Source organism: Girardinichthys multiradiatus, chromosome 5 (genome assembly GCF_021462225.1).
Source record: "Girardinichthys multiradiatus isolate DD_20200921_A chromosome 5, DD_fGirMul_XY1, whole genome shotgun sequence".
NCBI lineage: Eukaryota > Metazoa > Chordata > Actinopteri > Cyprinodontiformes > Goodeidae > Girardinichthys > Girardinichthys multiradiatus.
Window position 1 is genome coordinate 21,605,652 of NC_061798.1, and position 21,259 is coordinate 21,626,910.

At 39.3% G+C, this 21,259-nt stretch overlaps 1 protein-coding gene and 1 long non-coding RNA gene across 4 annotated transcripts in view; one reads left to right on the forward strand and one right to left on the reverse strand.

The window, feature by feature from the left end:
* LOC124868773 (endonuclease V-like) overlaps window positions 1-21,259 on the reverse strand; it is an 80,183-nt gene that overhangs the window by 48,940 nt on the left and 9,984 nt on the right. For all 3 annotated transcript variants that reach the window (XM_047366346.1, XM_047366347.1, XM_047366348.1), the window contains exons 5-7: window positions 20,557-20,669; window positions 11,633-11,701; window positions 11,331-11,459 (exon numbers count right to left, since the gene is read on the reverse strand). In XM_047366346.1, coding sequence (XP_047222302.1) covers window positions 11,331-11,459; window positions 11,633-11,701; window positions 20,557-20,669 — 311 coding nt within the window. The remainder of the gene's footprint in view (window positions 1-11,330; window positions 11,460-11,632; window positions 11,702-20,556; window positions 20,670-21,259) is intronic.
* Window positions 1-21,259, forward strand: part of LOC124868774 — a 32,478-nt gene that overhangs the window by 3,516 nt on the left and 7,703 nt on the right. Inside the window, exon 2 of the long non-coding RNA XR_007038379.1 lies at window positions 19,708-19,798. This is a non-coding gene — a long non-coding RNA (uncharacterized LOC124868774). The remainder of the gene's footprint in view (window positions 1-19,707; window positions 19,799-21,259) is intronic.

Genomic DNA, 21,259 nt, shown 5'->3' on the forward strand with positions numbered 1-21,259 from the left:
AATAAGACTTACAAAAGCTATCAATGAACCAGATCTAAGCATTAGCTAAAATTAAATCAGATTACATCTCACAAATATGCCAAACAACATTTCCTATATCTCAGTGTAACATGACATTTTTTTTTCCTTACAAATCTCCAAAATTCTTTAATTTCCAGTAATATAAAAGAAAGTCAAGAAGTCAACCTGTCTGCTGCCACTTGGACTAATCTTGTTTATTTTAACTCATTAGAGTTTAACTCAATTCAAACTTACTAGTTGAGTTTAATTCAGTTTAGTTCAGCTCATTTAAACACAACTGAACTTAAACCAGTTCAGTTCAAAACAATTCAGCTTTGCTCAGTTTAGATTAGTTCAGTTTAATTTTATTCAATTGAGTTCAGGTCAACTCATTTTGACTAAGTTTACTACAGGTAAAAATAACTATACAAAAAAGCAATGAGATACAACTGACAACAAATGCAATCCAAGCACACCCAGCAGATTCCATCCAGTCAGTGACTTGCAGCATTCACTCCTCCTGGATGAGCATGTAGAGACAGTGGACAGTCACTGGCATTGACTTTGCAGCAATCCCTCATACTGAGCATGCATGTAGCGACAGTAGAGAGGAAAAACTCCCTTTTAACAGGAAGAAACCTCCAGCAGAACCAGACTCAGTGTGAGCGGCCATCTGCCACGACCGACTGGGGGTTTGAGAGAACAGAGCAGAGACACAAAGAGAACAAAGAAGCACTGATCCAGGAGTACTTTCTATGGGAAGGAAAAGTAAATGTTAATGGATGCAGCTCCTTTAGTCGTTTTACCTAGAAAGAAAGAACAGATAAACTCTGAGCCAGTTTTCAAGGTTAGAGTCTGAAAGAGAGCACATATAATTAGTAACAGTAAAAGCTCAGTCAATAGCCATGTCTAGGAGAAAGAAAGGGTTAAACACTGAAAGACAGGGCTATGTGGATCATCAATAGAGGGTGAGCATTAAGTTGTTGCCAGCAGAAGCTTGGACGATGCCCTCTCCAGAAAGGTGTCACAGTTAGACACAGAGCCAGGCCAGGTGTAGCTTCTAGGAAGAGAAAAGAGAGAACAAAGTTAAAAGCTGAAATAACAGCAAATAATGGAAAATTAGAGAGTAGTGTGAAAATGTAGCGAAGAGGGTGAAAGTGGTCATTATGTCCTCCAGCAGCCTAAGCCTATAGCAGCATAACTACAGAGATAGCTCAGGATAACCTAAGCCAGTCTAACTATAAGCTTTATCAAAAAGGAAAGTTTTAAGCCTAGCCTTAAAAGTAGACAGGGTGTCTGCCTCACGGAGTAAAACTGGGAGCTGGTTCCACAGGAGAGGAGCCTGATAACTAAAGGATCTGCCTCCCATTCTACTTCTAGAGACTCTAGGAACCACCAGTAAACCTGCAGTCTGAGAACGAAGTCCTCTGTTAGGAACATATGATTTATAAACATGGGGACACTATTAATTCATTTTCTGACGTTTGAAGTTAATTGGTTGCATTGGACATTATTTTTGGGTGTCAGAGTAAAGGGGACTGAATACAAATGCAAACCACTCGGTTAATTAAGTAAAAAAAAGGTCCTCAAACCATGTATCCTTTTCCTACCATTCTACAATATTTGCACCCCGTTGATGATAACTTATCACTTAGAATCAGAATTTTTTTTTAAAACTGTAAAATTTGCGACAACAGAACAAAATGTGGAAATGTTCAAGGGGTGTGAATACCTGGGCAAGGCACTGTAAATGTGTTGCAGTCTTAAACGGATTTCACTGTCCCTACTGATCTCAGTAGGAATGATGAATAATTACAGTTTGATCATAAAAGCAAAATGTGGCTTATAATGAAGCACAGATTTACTTCAGGAGAAGCTTCAATCTAAAATTCAGCAGATACAAGCAGGCAAACAAAACCTCAGGCAAATACGGAGACTGAAGCAAGCACAGAAACTGTCCAAGTTGTGCCTTTATTCAAATTTTAATGTACAGCATAACAACAAAGTGAGACAAATTACTCAATACCTTGGTAGTAGAGAGACAGAAAGGAAAAGCATAATGTTTGGAAATCCTTGTAAAGACAATCCTTTATACTCAGTTTCATCTGCCTGGCATATGTGTATTACTGTGAAACATCCCTGCTTGTGCTGCTGCCAAGGTGACAACAATCAAATACGCAGCACCTCAACAAATGTTAATTATTCAGAGAGGGTAACAGATGGATGTGAGAAGACACACACGACACAGAAGCAGAAAAACATGTTTTTTATCCAGACTGTATAGGTTGGGAAAGTAAGTTCCTCCATCTGCACACTATAGCACAAAAAACACAAAAATAATAAAACCTGGAATCTCCCTACCCTCAAATATTTTTTAGGTTTTAATAAGTGCACCAAAAACATGCATCAGCAATATTTCACCTTCTCCCACCCAAATGTACTGTGAGCTTCCTCCCTCTCGTCAATCTCTTTTATTCTGTGCATGCAGGCTCCCCATTGCCCATCAGTCACATTAAAATTCCATCTGTTTTTGCAATCTGGGAGCACAGCTGTACAGTTTTCAAGTTTACTGTTTCCCCACACAGTGCAGAAGGGGATGTATTGAAACCGAAAGTGGAGACTTTGAAAGTCGTACACGTCCTAAAAACGGCCCTGCAGGACTATGGGGGTTGTGGTGTTGCACTATTGGCTCCTCTGGAGCTATCTCAACACAGTTTATATTCAGTGTAAATATCTGTATCACAGAAATAAGGTCAAAAACTTACAGGACATAGTCTGTCGGGAAACTACAAACTTTTTTTTCCCACCCCACATCCTGCATAAGTGATTTAACCGAAATGGAAGACAAATGGAGAAGAAAGAGCATAATTAGTTACTTCCACCTTGTACAAAGCACTCAGACAGAGAAGGGAGTCTCCTCACAGTCCAATTATAAATGGATGTGTTCCCATCAGAGTGTGGAGGAGTGGACCGGGCAGTAATGGATTCAAAACTGGAAATATGCAGTTAAAGACAAACCAATGATATGGTGTCAACAAACACAGCTCTCTGCAAAAGCATTCACACTGCTTGAACATTTTTCACATTTTGTCACCTGTCAACTGCAAACTTTTAAGCGGGATTTTTCGTCTGATAGACCAACACAAAGTAGTGCACGATTGTGATATGGAATGATAAGTACACATCACTTTTTTTCAAAGTTTGCAGTCATTTATAGCCCCACTGAGTTCGCAATTACAGCTGCAAATAGGACTAAGATTTTTGCTCATTCTTCTTTACATATTAATCCCATCCAGTCAGATTGGACAAAGAGAGCTGTGGCTCCCTGCAGCTCCTCCAGAGAAGCAGCATCTTGGCTGGTCCTCTGATTCATGCAGTCTTTCCCCAGCCAGTTGGTTAAGGTAGAAACCAATTTTTTGCTAGGTTTGCACTTGTGCCTCTTTCAGTTTTAAGATGATGGATTGAAGAGAGCTCAGTGAATCATTTTAAGTTTGGGTTGTTGTTTTATAAACTTACCTTGCTTTAAATTTCTCCTAAAAACCTTCTCCCTGACCTCTCCGTTGTGTTCCTTGGTCTTCATGGTGGTGCTTACTAATGTTTTCTAATAAACCTCTTAAGCCTTTACAGAACAGCTGAATTTATACTGAGGAAAAACTACAAACAGTTGGTCTCTACTTACTAATTGCTATAATGACTTATTGAAGTAGATTTTATTTAGGGAGATCAGAGATTTTCCAACTTTTATTTTTTCTTCATCCGAAAGACAGAAAAAAACCATACATAGAAAACAACCTCCACCACTCAAAAAAGGCTCAAGGATTAGAATTGTAATGTTATTTGACAATGTCATCTTTCATTTTAGAAGTCTAAATGCTTTCAAACAGTTAATTTCCTTACTATTACTATTAGAATGTTATAGCTATAACTTGCATCTCTTACAACTGTCTTTCAGATTATTTTACGCCACCATTTTCTGCTGAAGCTAGTGGCTGGCCAGCTAATCAGTAGTAAAGCAGTCTGAAGTTAGTTTGTCAAGGAACATTAGCTTGAAGAAAATTAGCTTTCTGATAGACTGCTGTATATTAGAGCCCTTAAGTGCGTTAATCGGGAAAGGAAGGAGGGCGTGTTTCTGCGGTGTATGTGAACATATGTGTCTGCCAAAAAGCCTGAACAAAGAGCAAGGACGTAACCGGAGGGCTGGACACTTTAACAAATATGCTCCTGATTCACAATTTCAAATAGTTTTATTACTGATTTCCAGAATATGAAAGTGCTAATTAAAAAAAATAAATGCATTCAGCACTTTCAGAGGAATGTTCCTTCCAAGAGAATACGGCAAAATAAAGTAAAAATATTGTATAGGAATGCAATGAGCATTTTCATTAAAGTGGAAAAGTTTATTCTGATGCTAAAGGCTGAAACTAAAATTTTATTCCAGATATCCGAGAAGTTAAAATAGTGCATAATATATTCTGAGAAACTGCCATGAAAAAAAAGTACATGATTCCTAATACATTTATCATGTTTTTTCTTTTTTGTCACTCTGTTACAAGTCAAACTAATTTAATGAGAGACAAACATAACTTGAGCAAATATAAAACACTGTTTTTAAAATAGTTTTTATTTAAATTTAAAAGAAATCCAAATGACCCTGGCTCATTTTGAAAAAGTAATTGCTCTCTAAACCTAATAGCAGGATGTGCCTCCGTTGGCAGCAACAACTACCATAAGTGTTTGTGATAACTGAGTCTTTTACATTGCTTTAAAGAAATTTTTGCCTATTCTTCTTTGCAGTATTGTTTTATTCATCTTCATTGGAGGGTTTTCCAACATGAACAGGCTGTTTAAGGTCAGGTCAAAGCATCTCAATCAGATTCAACTCCAGGCTTTAACTAGGCCACTTTAAAACCTTGGTTTTGTTTTGTTTTGAGTTAGGTCATTCAGTGGATTCGCTGGATTTGCTTCCGATCAGTGTCCTGCAGCATAATTCAAATAGCCTTTAGCGTAAAGGTTAATTAGTTTTTGTTTTGTTTTACTTTTTGTAGTTGAGGATCCCAGTTCAGGGAGTTAAACCAAGTATCATATTTAACAATGTATTTAAGTATTCCTGCAAAAAGATGCCTTAATATCACCTTCCTAATTTATTAGGACTAAACAATAAGTGGTGTTTATGTGCGCTAATCAGTAGATGACTCATCTGCACCAGCAGCGCTGGGAAATGGGAGCTAAACACTGTTTAAAGCAGGATTTCTTAAACCACCTGGTGATATCAACAGGTTGACAGACAGCCTGAAATGTTTATTGATTTCAGGGCAAAATATCAGCTGTAACCGCAGCTTCATACCACACACTGACCAATTTAAATTCAGTGACAGGTGATATCAAAATAAAAATTGAGAAGATACAGAGACCTTGTGTCACTAATGCTAATCCGAGAAGTTTTTGAATGTTTAAGCGCTGTGTTTTATCTTAATTTAGAACTCATAATTTAAGAAAACTTTGTCTGTAAGTTTAACCATTATACTCGCAAATTATCGGTGCTAGGGTCACAATTGCAAAGGTAGAAAGACAAAGAACTGGTGTGAAGCAAGAACTAGAGCCAGTTTAGCACAAGAAGCATTTTGTTAAAAAAAACACTTGCTTAAGATCACAAACTGGCAGTTTCATACCGACATCTTCATCACATGGAGCATCCAGTCTACTGGGAAAAACTCAAAGCATGTATAAATAAATCTTTGGCTGCTCACTACTGCATCCTTTTTTGGCATTTTGGTTCAGTTTTGGGGATTTTTTTTGGCTAATCGTCTTGTTTTAAAATGCAGTTTACAATAATTCGCCAACGCTATTTGTTTTATCTCTTTCTCCAGTTTCTTCCATTTGCTCTGCTCTCCTCCTGATTATGATCCAACAGCTGAAATGCTGGATCATGAGCAACTTCTAACGTTTATCCCAGCCTTAAGATTTTAATCAGCAGTGTACGTAAGATTTGAGCATTTCTAATATTTATACCTCCAACAAAAACAAAAAGAACTCTCACACAATTGTTTAAATGAGAAAGGGGTATGAATCAGCGAAGGAGTGAATTGGCCTGAAACAAACATTTTTATTTAGTAAAGTTCATCATATGTAGTTCTGGTGAGATATTAAACCTAAATTGCTTTAAAAGCCTAAAAAACTCTCAGCTTGTAAAGGAGTTGTGCAGCTATATGTTATAGAAAAACATATTCAGGTAGCACACAGACGGCTCCTTACTGATAAAAAAAAACCATTGATTACCTTGTGTTTTTTTGAGGCCTGTAGTAAATCTGCCACTATAATGTTATCTATAGTAACAACACACCAGGCTTGACGTCAGCTTGGCTAATTACATTCACAAATCACCTGGTAAGTGAGTCGTGCCTCACATGATGGCAACATAACATCAGTTGATGCCGAGATGCTGCCGGGTTCTGAGACGTTCTGCGACACAAACTCACAGGGAGATTAGATTCATCACTTTAGATCTGACATGTGAGCTTCCCCTGTCTGCCCTCTGCTTGTTACTCTCGCTGCCATGATGACTGCAGAGGACGGGCCGAGGCAGATGTCTGTTCATCTTTAACGTCCCTCACATGTTCGAGCGTGAGACGCTGAGGCGGTGTGAGAATTTAATGGGGTGGGGGAGCACAACTGAGACGGGGTGTGAATTGGCTCCCTGCGAGTGTGTGAGTGAGTGTTTTCGGTGGTTTCCTCTATAAGATTCTGCTGCAGTGCATTCACCCATCAGCCTTCACTGCAGACTCAAACCATGATGTCATCTTTCCCTTTCAACTTTCTGAATCCCTCACGCCGTGGAGGGTCAGGTTTATCTCGTTCTTGGGTGAGAGGAGTTTATTAGACAGAGGAGAGACAGACAGAGAAAAAACAAAAAATATAAAGCTCCAGAATAGACTTTACTCTTTTTTTTTTTTTGCTGCTATTAAAATCATTCTGAATGTGAAATATATTTAATGCAAAGAAGAAACATCACCTCTTTACAAGCTTGATAAAATATGATTATTCAAATAATAGCATTTGAGGATAAACGATTTGTCTTTTCTTGATGAAATTTACCCAGCCATTTTTTTAAAGACACAAGCTAAAAATGTCTTAAAACAATGTTAATTCCAATTTTTAAGGCGTAATTCCTACTTTACAGACAGACAGATGGATTTAGGTTAAATAAACAAATGGATGGACAGTAAAATTGTGGACGGATGGATGGACGGCTGTTTTTGTGCAACGCTATTTCTGAATTGATTGGGTTAAAAATGTTTATCTAAAGAATAACAATAAAAGCTAAAATTCCCCCCCCCCCCAAAAAAAATTTACTCCCCAAGTATGCAGATCACTGTATGTCAAAGCAGAGTGGAGACTGTAGCCAGCATGCAAGGTGTTAGCTGGGCTGATGGTAGACCCAGAAATGCAGCTGAAGCTTCCCCTGCAGATTTCAACGATGCCTTGCAGGCTGAATGCAATCCTAGCGCTGGAATGCTCAAATCAAATGGTGCTGCTGGAACTAACGGCTTCCTGGCAACTGAGAAGGTGCAAATCTCTAATAAAAGTTGTTAAAAAACTGTTTAAAAATGTTCAAAATTTGTTCTTGACTGCATTCAGTCACTAAAAATAGCAAACTTCTTTGTTACAGAGCTGTTTGATCATACGATATAACACCACCTCTGCTCGTGAATAATTAATAAATGTTCACAGCAGAAAAGTTTGTTAAACCCCACTAATGCCACATATTTTTTTTACAGGCAGCTTTAGCATCATTTTACCCCCCAAATGACCACAGTCGACAGCAGCAGTTTTTTTGAAGCTACCGTACAGTTTTAATCAATGTAGTCCCCATTTCTAGAGTTCAGTTGAGATTTAGCTGACAGGAATATGGTTACAGGCATGAAAGAATAATTCTGAGAATTATTATATAATTATGGATAACTATTATCTTGTAACTATGAATGCAACCAAAGATATGGGCACAAACATTAGTAGTAGAGCTGACAGTGCCAATAGTTTAAGTATATTAGCTTATGCAACAACATACGCTAAAACAACAGTCAATGTTTGGATCGTAAAATATTGCCATCGGATTTCGCTTAACTGGATTGGAACATCTCTTGAAAAAAATGTATTAACAACTTCTAAAATCATTTTTAAGTGTTTTTATTGGGTAAGAATATCAAAAGAATTATTTTAAGAAACCATTTGTAAACAAAAGCAAACTAACAAATGCAAACGCTTTAGTGGAGGAATGAAAGGCTCCCCAGTTGGATGAGAATGAAATGATGCGTGGTTTACTCTTTGGCCATCTTAGTCACAGATTTCAGCCAAATGAACAGTTGGGAGACATTTACTAAAACTAAAAATAAATGCCAGTCCTCCTAGTAATGCTTTCAAACCCACATGAATATCTAAAGATCACTCAAGAAAAACATCTGGCTTTACGAACTATTCAGGCACAAGAATGTTTCACCATAAAAAGCCTTTTATTCCTTTTATACATCACTGGAACAGCAGCAACAAGCAGGGTCTGCTCGATCTTTACTGACTTAATGTGCATCATGCTTCGACAACCTACAGGGCTCTGCTGTGCATAACCTTGTGATGAACCACAACACAATATCTGACAACATAAAGATATATAAAAGTAAGCATCAGCACACAAGAGGTCTCTCTGCTTGTTTCTTTTATTCTAACATTTCAGTATTTTCTATTGAAGTGTTGTGACTGAGCTTTGAAACTGCAAAGGAACAGAAATGTGACTTAAACTCGAGTGTGACCTCGGCACTCGTCTTATTTGAATCTGTTCTGGCGTTTTTTTTCTTTGACATCCGTAAGAACAGAGGCATAAGACAGAACAAATGTGTGCGTCAGAGAGAAAAACAGCTGGACATGAATAGGTTGAAGAGGGGGCCGCTGGTGGTTGGATGGAGGAAGATGAAAGTGTCCCTGACTCTTAGTGATGTCCACACATTGGAGGAAATAAACACTGTCATTCTGGTGGTGGGGGGACTTTACTACTCCAACTCCCCTTGGAAAAAAAGCCCAGCATGAGACTGAGATGTGTTGTATGCCTGCTTCAGTTCGTGTCTCCTCTATGAAAACAGCAGAAGCACAGCGCAGCCTAGTGGCAAAAAAAAAAAAAAAACAGCCTGAGGGCCACCCCCTCAGGCTGTCCAAACAGTAGTTTGGAGGTTATTTTTATTAAAACTCGGTATGTTAACAGTTTGTGTTTTTGGCTAAATCTAGCCAAAACCATTATGGCTCATTTTATGCTCGTACAACATTGTAAGGGTCCCAGCATGCATTGGGCAGGAGACTGTCTCGCTTTTGAACTTGGCAGCATGAAGAAAGTAGGAGTAAAAAATAAAAAAAATCATAGGCATCCTAATACCCACCAGTAGACAGACATTCATTTTAAGTTCACTCATCACAATCTTCTTGTTGCCATTTAAAAACAAATCCCACAGCTGATGAGTCGGTTTAGATTTGGACATTTTAATAATAGTGTGTATAAATTGTGAAACTTAGGATGAAACACTTAAAACCTGAGTACAAAACCGTATATATTGCTGAAAATGGAGCAGCGTTTGAGATAAAACAGAGAGATACATTTGTCGTCTCCCCTGGAAAAATAAATAAGTCCATCTTTCACTGCAGAAGTGTAATTTTGAAAAATTCAACTGATAATGTTAGTACATTGAAATCAAACAGTTAATTATTAACCTAACTGTAATCAAATAATGAACTGTATCATATTCTTTATTATGCTTTACTTTTTCAAGTTAATATGAGTTTTCTGAACGTTTAATTAATTCAGTTTACTTATATAGCGCCAATTCACAACACATGTAATTAATAACCACAACTTCCAATTTCCCTGGTTTATCACTATGAGATGATATAAATGCCCGTTTCTTCTAGTCACTGGCCACTAGGAGACAGATTTTTTGCACACCCAGAGAGCAGGATGGTAATGAAGGTCCTCACTGCAGCAAAACGTGGCATCTTCTAGTCACCTAGACTCTACTTTAACTGGAACCTTGGACTTTGGTCGGACGATACAAAGATTGAGCATTTTAGCATCGACAACATATTTTTTTTTATAATTGAAGCCTCCTGTTTTAAATTGCCTTGAGAACACATTTGTTAAATGGCAAAATATAAATAAACTGAAATAAACTGAATTGGCACCTCATGCCCACTGTTAAGGATATATGATTAGTATATGATAGATGGTTGTCAATATAATCGATATTTTGACATAAGTGATTCAAACAAATTCTAAACAATTATTTCATCATTTGTGTCAAAAACAATACAGAGCTACTTTCATCTCCACAAGTTGGCACACAAGTGGTAAATGGCCTGCACTCGTATAGCCCTTTATTTTAAGTACAAGAACACCAAAGTGCTTAACACCACAATCAGTCATCCACCCATTTACACACAGAGTGGTAGGCTACACTGTAGCCCCAGTCACAAGCCACAGTACAGTCTGTGTCCCCGGGGTCTGACCACCACCAACAGGCAAGGCGGGTAAAGTGTCTTGCCCAAGGACACAACAACTGAGACGAACGGAGCGGGGCTTTGCAACCTACTGGTTACAAGACAAATCCTTACCACCTGAGCCTTCGTTGCCCCAACTTCAAAACTTTACAAAGCAGCACTGCAGAAACACTTAGCTTCTCCCCTCGCTGCAGAGGCTCTCCTGAATAATCATGGCTTAAGATCAAAACAATGAGCTGCTACTGGAAGCTTAAAACAGCCAAAACATGGCAAGTATGTCCAGAGTATTTCCTCTTTTGTCAAAAAGGCAAAGGTAAAAGCGTTGTTCAGAGCTACAGTCCCATTCAATAACATAGAATAGTTTTGAATAGTTCATTTATTCCAGTAAGTTACTGGTTCAGGGCTGAAATGTGACAATCCATCAGCCTTGGAACCAGAATAATTCTCAGCATCATGTTACACTTATCCCTGTAATGTGGGATCTTATTGTCTCAAAGTGTTTGTACATTCTGTGTATTTGTAATGGAGTGTACAAGATCCACACGGTTTTGGGGATGTTTGCACACATGATCGCTCCTCTTCTACCATCCTCCAATGGCCCCGTTACTGACAAGCTCTGCACAGCGTGATGCTCACACCGCCTCCCTTCACAGCAGCACGCCGTTACACAAGAAATGAGCAAAACGTGCGTTCTGCTGCACAACTGAGCAGTTCAGCTTGCTTACAGCATTGCATGTTGCTCTGAGGTGTTAAACTGACCTGATGAACTCCTGCAGAGTGTGTGTTTGTGTGTAGTGTACCTGTCTGATGGGCTCAGGTACCCGGTAGCGGCAGCACGAGTGTGTAAGACGGACAGCTTTATCCAAGCTGATCTTGTGACCCACGGAGACATATACCGGCTTGGAGCTCTTATCGCAGCTTCGCAGTGCCTGAAAAGACAAATATTTCCTGTAACCTTTCAGCATTCATCTCTCCACAACCGTGATCCTACCTAAAACAATTTGGCTTTTGGCAGGGTGGCTATGCTTTGAAGTAAGGCCGTAACAAAGCACCACTTTAGATGAAAGTTTTCATTTTTTTGTTTGTTTGTCCTCTGATGCACCTTTCCGAGCACTTTGCCCGAGGCGACGGTGAGTGGGAAGCTGTCTCCTCCTTTTTGCAGAGCAGCAATCTGCAGAGGCAAAGACACATAAATCAAAGTCAATAGACATGTACAACAAGACACAAAAAAATAGCTGCGAAGTGAAACAAACCGTTAAATCAGAAAGGATGAGGAATGACACTCTCCGGACTCTTTTTCTGTAACCTCCAACTGACCTGACTTTTATGTCTAGCTGAAACCAGGCTCCAACATCTGATAACAGAAAAACATGAGTTTGCCCTGTGTGACAATCTCCAATCCCATTTATTCCTGCTAAAAGCAGTAAAATGACAAAACATGGTCAAAAGTGACTCAAACTTGGTTACTTACAGAGCTTTGGAAAAAAAAAAATCATATCCCTTAAAGTTCCTTTATTCATCTTCTATACCACTTATTCCATACTGGGTCACTGGGGGAGCAGGTGCCTATCTCTACAGACGAGCAGCAGGGTACACCCTGGGGAAGTCACCAGTCAAACACAGGGCAAAACACAGAAACTCATTCAGACCTAAGGGCAATTTAGAGATAGCAGTCATGTTTTTGGACCATGGAAGGAAGCCAGAGTACCCAGAGAGAACCCACGCATGCACAGGGAGAACATGCAAGCTCCATACAGAAAGACCCATGACCGGGAGTCAAACCCAGGACCTTCTTGCTGCAAGGCAACAGTGCTACCAACTGCACCACCATACTTAAACTTTTTTTTCCATCCCTACTGTGACATGATAGTGAAAGAGGTCAGAAACGAAAAAACAGTTTGACCCGTTTTTGTTTGTTTCCCCTTACTTGCCTCTCATTAAAAAAATGTAAAAGTCTAAACAATCTATACATTTCTTGTGTGGCTCTTATCTTTTTCCTGCAACGTCAACTTCTTGATGCAATTAGTGGGGCTTCCTTGGACTGAAAATGTTTTATCAATTTGTATTGAAAACTAAACCTAAATCCACCATATTCCAACTAGGATTGATTGGAATGTTGCATCCAAATCTGACTTTTTGATTGGATTGGTCTGATTACATGTGTAAAGGGCCTTGGCCTGAGATTTGTTATGCATTACAGCTCTAAAAATGAACTGAATCCAAATGATCAAAGCTACAAAGAAAGAATGGGTGAAATGACCAGCACCTCAAATAAATAAATGTAAAAAATGAATAAGTAAAGCTGGAAATAAACAGTCACATCAATATTTTAGTCTAAAAATAATTTCAGCAGATATTCTGGACAAACTTCTAAACATTTTGGTGAGTTTATAATAAAGCCATGTTTGTGAAATTTAACAAAATATTCCCTTTTAAATATAAAGTTGCTAAAATATTGAGTCATATGTGGGCCAAGGCAATAATGTTATCTGAAAAAGATCATGATAAGACCTGCGGTACAGAAAACCACAAAAACAAATCGTGAAATGCAACAGCTCTGTTGCTTATATAATTAAATGTAAATACCAAGAAAACCAAACTCTAAATGACTATTCTTGTTTTATGTTACGTTTCTTTCCGCAGCTGCAGCAGTTTTTATCTTTATGAAAGACATTATAGTTGAATGTAAATTAATTTTGAAGCTCTTTTTGGTTTTAAATCGGAGAAAGTCGATAAAGACAAACTAAACTTACTTTACTAAATAGGATATTGATCATCTTTCTGTGACAACTTAACACCTAAATACTAGTATATGTCCCAACAAATACAAATAAAGAAAATAAACATATAAAATACATTTTTAGGTATACATTCAGATACTTTATAGCTTGTACTGTTGGTAGCACTGCTGCCTTCCAGCAAGAAGGTCCTGGGTTCAATTCCTGGCTGGGGCTCTTTCTACATGGAGTTTGCATGTTCTCCCTGTGCATGCATGGGTTTTCACTGGGTACTCCGGCTTCCTCCCCATTAGGTTAATTGGTCTCTCTAAATTGCCCTTAGGTGTATGAATGAGTGTGTGTGTGTGGTTGTTTGTCCTGTGCGTCTCTGTGTTGCCCTGCGATGGACTGGCGACCTGTCCAGGGTGTACCCCGCCTCCCGCCCGTAGACTGCTGGAGATAAGCACCAGCTTCCCCGTGACCCACTATGGAATAAGTGGTAGAAAATGACTGACTGTTTCCTTTTTATTTTGCTAATAAATACTGTGCTTCCTGCTTACTTTTGAGTTTTAAATGAAATATATAAATTATTCTGGAGATAAAATCAAAGTCATTTACTAACTGACTTAAATGAACTCTGCAAAAGCAACATCTTCTGTTTCAAAATTAAAGAAAAAAACTAATAAAGACCCTTAGAAAAAAATATGTCAAGTATTTGTCATGTTTTCATTAAAAGGATTAAAAAAAAAATCAGAATCTTGGACCCTAAATACAATCTCTGCTCCAGCTAAAGTTTTGCTCAAACAGTCAAAGAGATCATGCAAAGTCAGCCGTAGTGATGCGGGCTGCTGTTGACAGGTGCACTGTGTGTTATGGGTCAGAACGATGAAGGGAATTTAGCCTCAGTGATGGATAAAGTGTCTGCTCTGCTATGAGTGATTACAGCAAGCAGCCAGCGGGAGGAGGCAGGAGGGCGGAGCGTCCAATCCGAGTTGGGACAAGTCCAACCGTGTGTGAGATATATAGTGCCCTGGTTCCTCCGACTCCAGAGCAGGACAAACGCCAGAACAGAACAGAAGTCAGAAACACAGAGCTGGTCATCAATAACACACTAGTTTTAATTACAGCCAGGTTATAAACTAGGGGAAAGAAGAGAGAAAAAGATAAAAATGTAAAGAGGAAAATGGGGAAGCGATAAAAGGCAAAGAAGGATAAACTAAAGGCTCAGGAAGTAAGGAGACAAAAATGTCTAGATGCGACACTTCTTGAAACTTTCAGGTCTATTATCTTTGGCCTCAGGGTCAGCTCAGGGAAAGGCATTTGCTCTAGCACAGACACATCACAGGCAGCTGCAAATAATTGGAAAGCAGGATAAGACACTGCAATCATGCAACTATAACTGATATTTGAATAAGACTTATGCATGCTGGATAATGGACACTTTAGGCTGTTAATGTGGTTTGCACTGCATAAAGAACAGCTAATGTGCACCTTTGTTTGCTCCTGGAAAATTTCTGCATCTTTCACTATCAATGCTTTTGCTATATGATCTGAAACCACTAAATATTGTTATGTCTCATTTGTTTCAACAGATACATCTACAAAAATTTGAATATTTTGTACAGTGCAATATCTTTTGCCAGTCATCTCAGAAAGTGAAACTCATATATCAAACCATTACATAGAGTGATATATCCCAAGCCTTTGTTTCTTATAATCATGATCTGATCATGATCATTCCTCCAAATGGTTACTGTGAAGGTGAGAAGCTCCTTCACATAGTAACTGATGAATGTAGTCACTTCTCTCCACTAAAAGAACCCAACTCAAGGAGGTTGGCTATCATGTCAGGATGCTCTTGGGACATCTTCCTGGGAGAGCTTTCAATTAGGTCGGCCTCAAGGGAGACCCAAGATTTGGAGAAGAGAAACAGTGGCCTGAAAAAGCATTTGCCTGCTTACAAATTTCTTCTGGTTTTGATTTATGTCACACAAGGCTTTGAGACTTTAATAAGAGCTATTATCCACAAATCGAGACAGTGGTGAACCTTCCCAGGCCAGGCTGGCCTACCACAATTACTCCAAGAGCACACTGAGTACTCATCCAGGAGGTCAAACACAAACCCTTAAGCACCACCCACAGGCCTCACTTGCTAGAAACCCTGAAAACCCACTTTCTGCACAAAAAGGAAAATAAAGACCCAAATGAAAGTTTCCCAAAACATTTGAATGATCCCAAAGATTCTTGAAAAAAAATATTCTGTGGTGTAAAAATCGCAGCATTGAAGATTGTTTGAATAAATAAAGATTTGTTGAACTTTTCAACTCTTTCCCGCTATATTTTTACTTTAATTCATTTTGTAGGCTGAGATGTGTAGCTGCATAGTTTCAATGAAGTATTTCTATGTATTGGGGACATTATCGGACACATCTTAATGTTGTCCGATAATGTGCAACATAGCTTTTTACATGTGTATCTGTGTTCTAGAGATCCCATAATGGCTCATTCAGTTTCTTTCCGTGATCTGGAAAGGAGCCCGTTAAGGCTTGAGTTTCACATATTATTCCACCACTAATTTTCCGTAAACTCCTCAAATCGGCAAAGCTGCAGTTTTTGTGAAGCATCGCAATTCAGTACGTGCCTGTAGACAAATTAGTCAGACCCCCAGGGAGCAACAATTAGAAAGATATGGATGGGAAGCGAGCTCTAAAATTTCACACAGAAACTGAATCAAACTTGAAAGCCTGAGCCCAGAGATGTGGCATGGATATATTACACCAATGCTACTTGATACTGGCAATAAAAGACAAGCTAGTATTTGGACAGATGAACGGGTGGATTTGTGTGACTTTATCCTCTGGCGAGACTGATCTGTGTAGATAAAGATCAGATTCCTCCCTGTGTCGGAGACGAGTTGTTATTTCTGATGCCAAAGCCACCAACACTAATTGAGGGACATAGAGATACTCCTTCAGAGAATTCAATTAGAATGTTACAATGCTACATGAAGAGTGTTTTAGGCATGAGCAGAGTGTGTCGCATCCTAATTGAATCAGCAGTGGATCAAATGTCAGACGGATTTTCAGTTTTTAAAAACTTATAGAACAAAGTGTTAAATACAGTCCCCTGTAAACGTATTCAGGCCTCAGAGGTTTGAGCACATTAATAAACCAACAACATCATGAAGACCAAGTAACAAAGCAGACATGTCCAGGATAAAATTATGAGGAAGTTTAAAAGAGTTACGTTAAACAACAACATGTCAAACTTTGAACGTCGCACAGAGCACTGCTCAATCCATTGTCTGAAAATGACAAGGGGGGGGGGGGGGGGGGGGGGGGGGTTAGAACTGGAGGAGCTTCAGAGATCTACAGCTGAGGTGGGGAAATCTACTGATGGAAAAACTATTATTTATGCACCCCTCAAATTTGGCCTTGATGGAAAAGAGGCGAGAAGATGTCCATTGTTAAAAGAAAGCCATAAGTAGTCCTGTTTGCAGTTTGCCACAAGCAATGTAGGGGACATGCAATGTCAAAGAACATGCTGTGGAAATATAACTTTTTGTCTTATATTGAAAACTTTATATTTAGCAGAAATCTAAACACTGCACATTACCTAAAAACACCATGACACCGTGGTGGTAGCCTCATGCTGTGGGGATGTTTTTCTTCAGCAGGGACAAGGAAGCTGGTTAGCATTATTGGGAAAATTGATCAAGTTAAATACAGCGCAATCTTAGAGGAAAACAAGTTAGAGGCTGCAAAAGACTTAACACTAATGCAGAGGTTCACCTTCCAGCTGGAAAATGCCCCTTAACAACCAGAGCTACAATGAAATAGGTTCGATTAAATCATGTGTTAGAATGGCCCCGTTAGGTCCAAATCTAACTGAGAATCTGTGGAAAGACTTGTAAATTGAAATTCACAGATGCTCTCCATCCAATCAGACTTATTTTGCAAAAAAGAAATGGACACAAATCTCATTCTCTAGCTGGGAAAAGCTAGAGGAACATACCCCAAAAGACCTGCAGCAAAAGGTGGTTGGCTCAGTGGGCCTGAATACAAATGCACTCCCCAATTTTCAGATTTTGATTTGCAAAACTTAAAAATTATGCAACACTTTTAGCCAGTCCATTATAAAAAACTCAAAATTCAATATATTGGAGGTTATAACGTGACAAAAAAAAAAAAACACATTTGTATGCAACAGTACTTGCATAAAAAAGGGGCTTTAGACAAAGATCACGAACTTTAATATATATTTATATATATCCATTTCTGCTACCTGTGCAACCCCTTCTCTTTTCCAATGGTTATAATCAGTCAGACAGAGACAGGTACACTCAATCCTTGTGGTTTTTTGTATAACAATGGCCACCAGTGGGCTCTAGATGGACAAACCTTGTCAGTTTATTATTTTATCTAGTACCCCTACACATAGCCCATTCTAAAATGGCCAAACTAACACTCAGTAGTTTATTCTTACCTCCCCAACAACCCTATTCCATTCCAGGCCCTTTGTGAAGTGCCTTGAGACGACATGTGTTGTGAATTGGCGCTATATAAATAAACTTATTAGGGAACACTTAAACAACACAATATAACTCCAAGTAAATCAAATTTCTGTGAAATCAAACTGTCCACTTAGGAAGCAACACTGATTGACGATCAATTTCACATGTTGTTGTTCAAATGGAATAGACAACAGGGGGAAATCTTTGGCGATTAGCAAGAAGCACTCAATAAAGGAGTGGTTCTGCAGGTGGGGACCACAGACCACTTCTCAGTACCTATGCTTTCTGGCTGATGTTTTGGTCACTTTTGAATGTTGGTGGTGCTTTCACACTCGTGGTAGCATGAGACGGACTCTACAACCAACACAAGTGGCTCAGGTAGTGCAGCTCATCCAGGATGGCACATTAATGTGAGCTGTGGCATGGTTTGCTGTCTGTCAGCGTAGTGTCCGAAGCCTGGAGGCGCTACCAGGAGACAGGCCAGTACACCAGGAGACGTGGAGGAGGCCGTAGGAGGGCAACAACCCAGCAGCAGGACCACTACCTCCACCTTTGTACAAGGAGGAACAGGAGGAGCACTGCCAGAGCCCTGCAAAATGACCTCCAGCAGGCCACAAATGTGCATGTGCCTGCACAAACGGTTAGAAACTGACTCCATGAGGATGGTATGAGGGCGCGACGTCTACAAATGGGGGTTGTGCTCACAGCCCAACACCGTGGAGGACGCTTTGTATTTGCCAGAGAACACCAGGATTGGCAAATTTGCCACTGGTGCCCTGTGCTCTTCACAGATGAAAGCAGGTTCACACTGAGCACATGTGACAGACGTGACAGAGTCTGGAGACACCATGGAGAGCGATCTGCTGCCTGCAACATCCTTCAGCATGACCGGTTTGGCAGTGGGTCAGTAATGGTGTGGGGTGGTATTTCTTTGGAGGGCCGCATGGTCCTCCATGTGCTCGCCAGAGGTAACCTGACTGCCATTAGGTACCGAGATGAGATCCTCAGACCCCTTGTGAGACCATATGTTGGTGCGGTTGGCCCTGTAGGGCAATGCTAGACCTCATGTGACTGTAGTCTGTCAGCAGTTCCTGCAAGATGAAGACACTGAAGCTATGGACTGGCCCGCCCGTTCCCCAGACCTGAATCCAATTGAGCACATCTGGGACATCATGTCTCGCTCCATCCACCAACGTCACGTTGCACTACAGACTGTCCAGGAGTTGGCGGATTGATGATTTTTGTGTGATTTTGTTGTCAGCAGATTCAACTATGCACAGAACAAAGTATTCAATGAGAATATTTCATTCATCAGATCTAGGATGTGTTATTTCAGTGTTCCCTTTATTTTTTTGAGCAGTGTATATGTATTTTATATATACACACACACACACACACACGCTAGGGGTGTATATATTTTGTTATAAGAAGGTTGAATATTTGAGGATAAAGAGGTTTAAATCACTTCGTTTTAATACTTAGACAATCCACTGTCAAAGATGTACTTGAATGCACCATAAAAGTGCAGCTGTTGGGAAACAACAGTACCAGTATGTTGTCTCATCTCCTATGTTGTGCTGTGTTTTGGGCTGGTTTAATGCTGCAGGCAGCTGGATTTGGGCTTTATCTGATTTTTCTCCAGTTTCTGTGATGTTAACATTCAGCTTGATGCTGTTTCAGGCGTGTGCTTCACTTAATTTCAGAGTGAGCTACATTCCTTATTGCTGTTGAAAAATGCATACACTGACAAAGTTTCGGTTTGGCCCACCTATATTTATTTGGTACACGCTCGTACTGAAGCGACAAGGCTGTATCAGATATTTTTGGTGCGAATACATGTGCCGTTACAGCCCTACTATTGATATATGTCATTCTTAGACTGCAACAGAATGTTTGTTTATCAGGTTCGTTTTTGACTTTAATTTGTACTTGTTCTTCCTTCTCTAGGTCACAGAGGCTCCAGACTGGAACAAAGTGAACATTTGCATATTAATCACATCCAGGTTTTGCAGTCCCAGTAGCACACTTGGACCAAAAGGTATTTGTTCCAGCTTGATTTGTATTCAGGGCATCTCATTTGCATTAGCTACACAACAAGGGCTCGTCACACTGTCAAAGCAGAACATAAACACTCTTCCAGAAAACAAACCTGTGGATGTAGGTTGATACGCGAGCTGAGAAAACACACCAAAACCAACTCTTGTCCTTTGCTTCACCCTTCTATGACATTTAAAGTGAGCAACAAGTGAAAAGTGAAAAAAAAAAGTGAAAATTACTCTTTGAAAACTTAATAATTAGTCTTCAGACTTCAGTCGAGGTGGGGAGCCCTTTTAAATGAGAAGCCAATGAACTCGGCTAATAGAGAGAATATATGAAGCAGCTGTGATTGCTTAATTTGAAGCTTTTCTTTTTATGAAAGCAGCTGTTTTATAACTGAAACACGTTCACAGAAAAAAGGCATGCGTGTTTAGTCCTCAATAACAGGCACATTTATTAATCTGAATTAGAGACCTGCTCTCAAGATATTTTTCCTCATTTCAGACAACATAAAGCCCATAAAAAATTCCAAGCAAATATTACATTGGTGATTTTTTGCAGGAATTTACTGTAACCTCTGATGGTTTCTTATATTTGGGAATTTATTTTTAATTCCAAAAACAGGGTCACTTTTAAACAACTCTGCTACAACACAGATTTTCTTTGGTCAAAGAAAAAAAAAAAAATGGGTGTCAAATTTTCGAACATTCATGATCATTAAAACTTATTACATGAGTGAAAGTCTTTTGGTGGTCTCACTTGTGATTGGTGCTCCTCGTCTTTAAACACCCCCTGCACCTGCAGCAGGTTCTTAGCCACGCCCACACAGGGAAGACCCGACAGCACCCCAAGATGACACGCCAGACCGAACTCTGCAACAAATCCAACAACATTTTTGGTTTTTCTCAGAGTAAAATTTGAAAATTTGTAGGTATGCTCACAGAAAAAAAATAAGTTTTACTTTTAAGAAGTTTGAGAAGGGAAAATATTCAATAATTAAAACTGAAGATTTAGTGGCAGCCTTGGTCGAGATGTGTAAAATGTGTAAAAATGATGTCAAAATTAACTTCAGCATTATGATATCACACTGACAAGCCTGTAAAAATCCAACCATTAATTTGAGCCTATTTATTCAATGGCTGAAAAATACCGAGAAGTAATTGTTTAGTAAGTTTTTAATAAAATCAGTGCAACAATTTTGTATTGGAAGCCCCTGCTGTCAATACTTCTTTATGTTTGCCATTAAAACAGCACTTGCCCCTGAACAGATTCTCATAGAAATAAAAAGAGAAAATACAAGGCTGCTCTCCGTCTAAACAATGTGAAATTGTTGATGAAAAGGGTGAAAAGCAACCACGTAGTGGTTGGGTGTGATGAAATGCGCTAACCATGTCTGGCTTTCAACGTCTTTGTTTAGGATGATTTTGGCGAGGACCTACTGGCCAAAAAAAAAAAAAAAAAA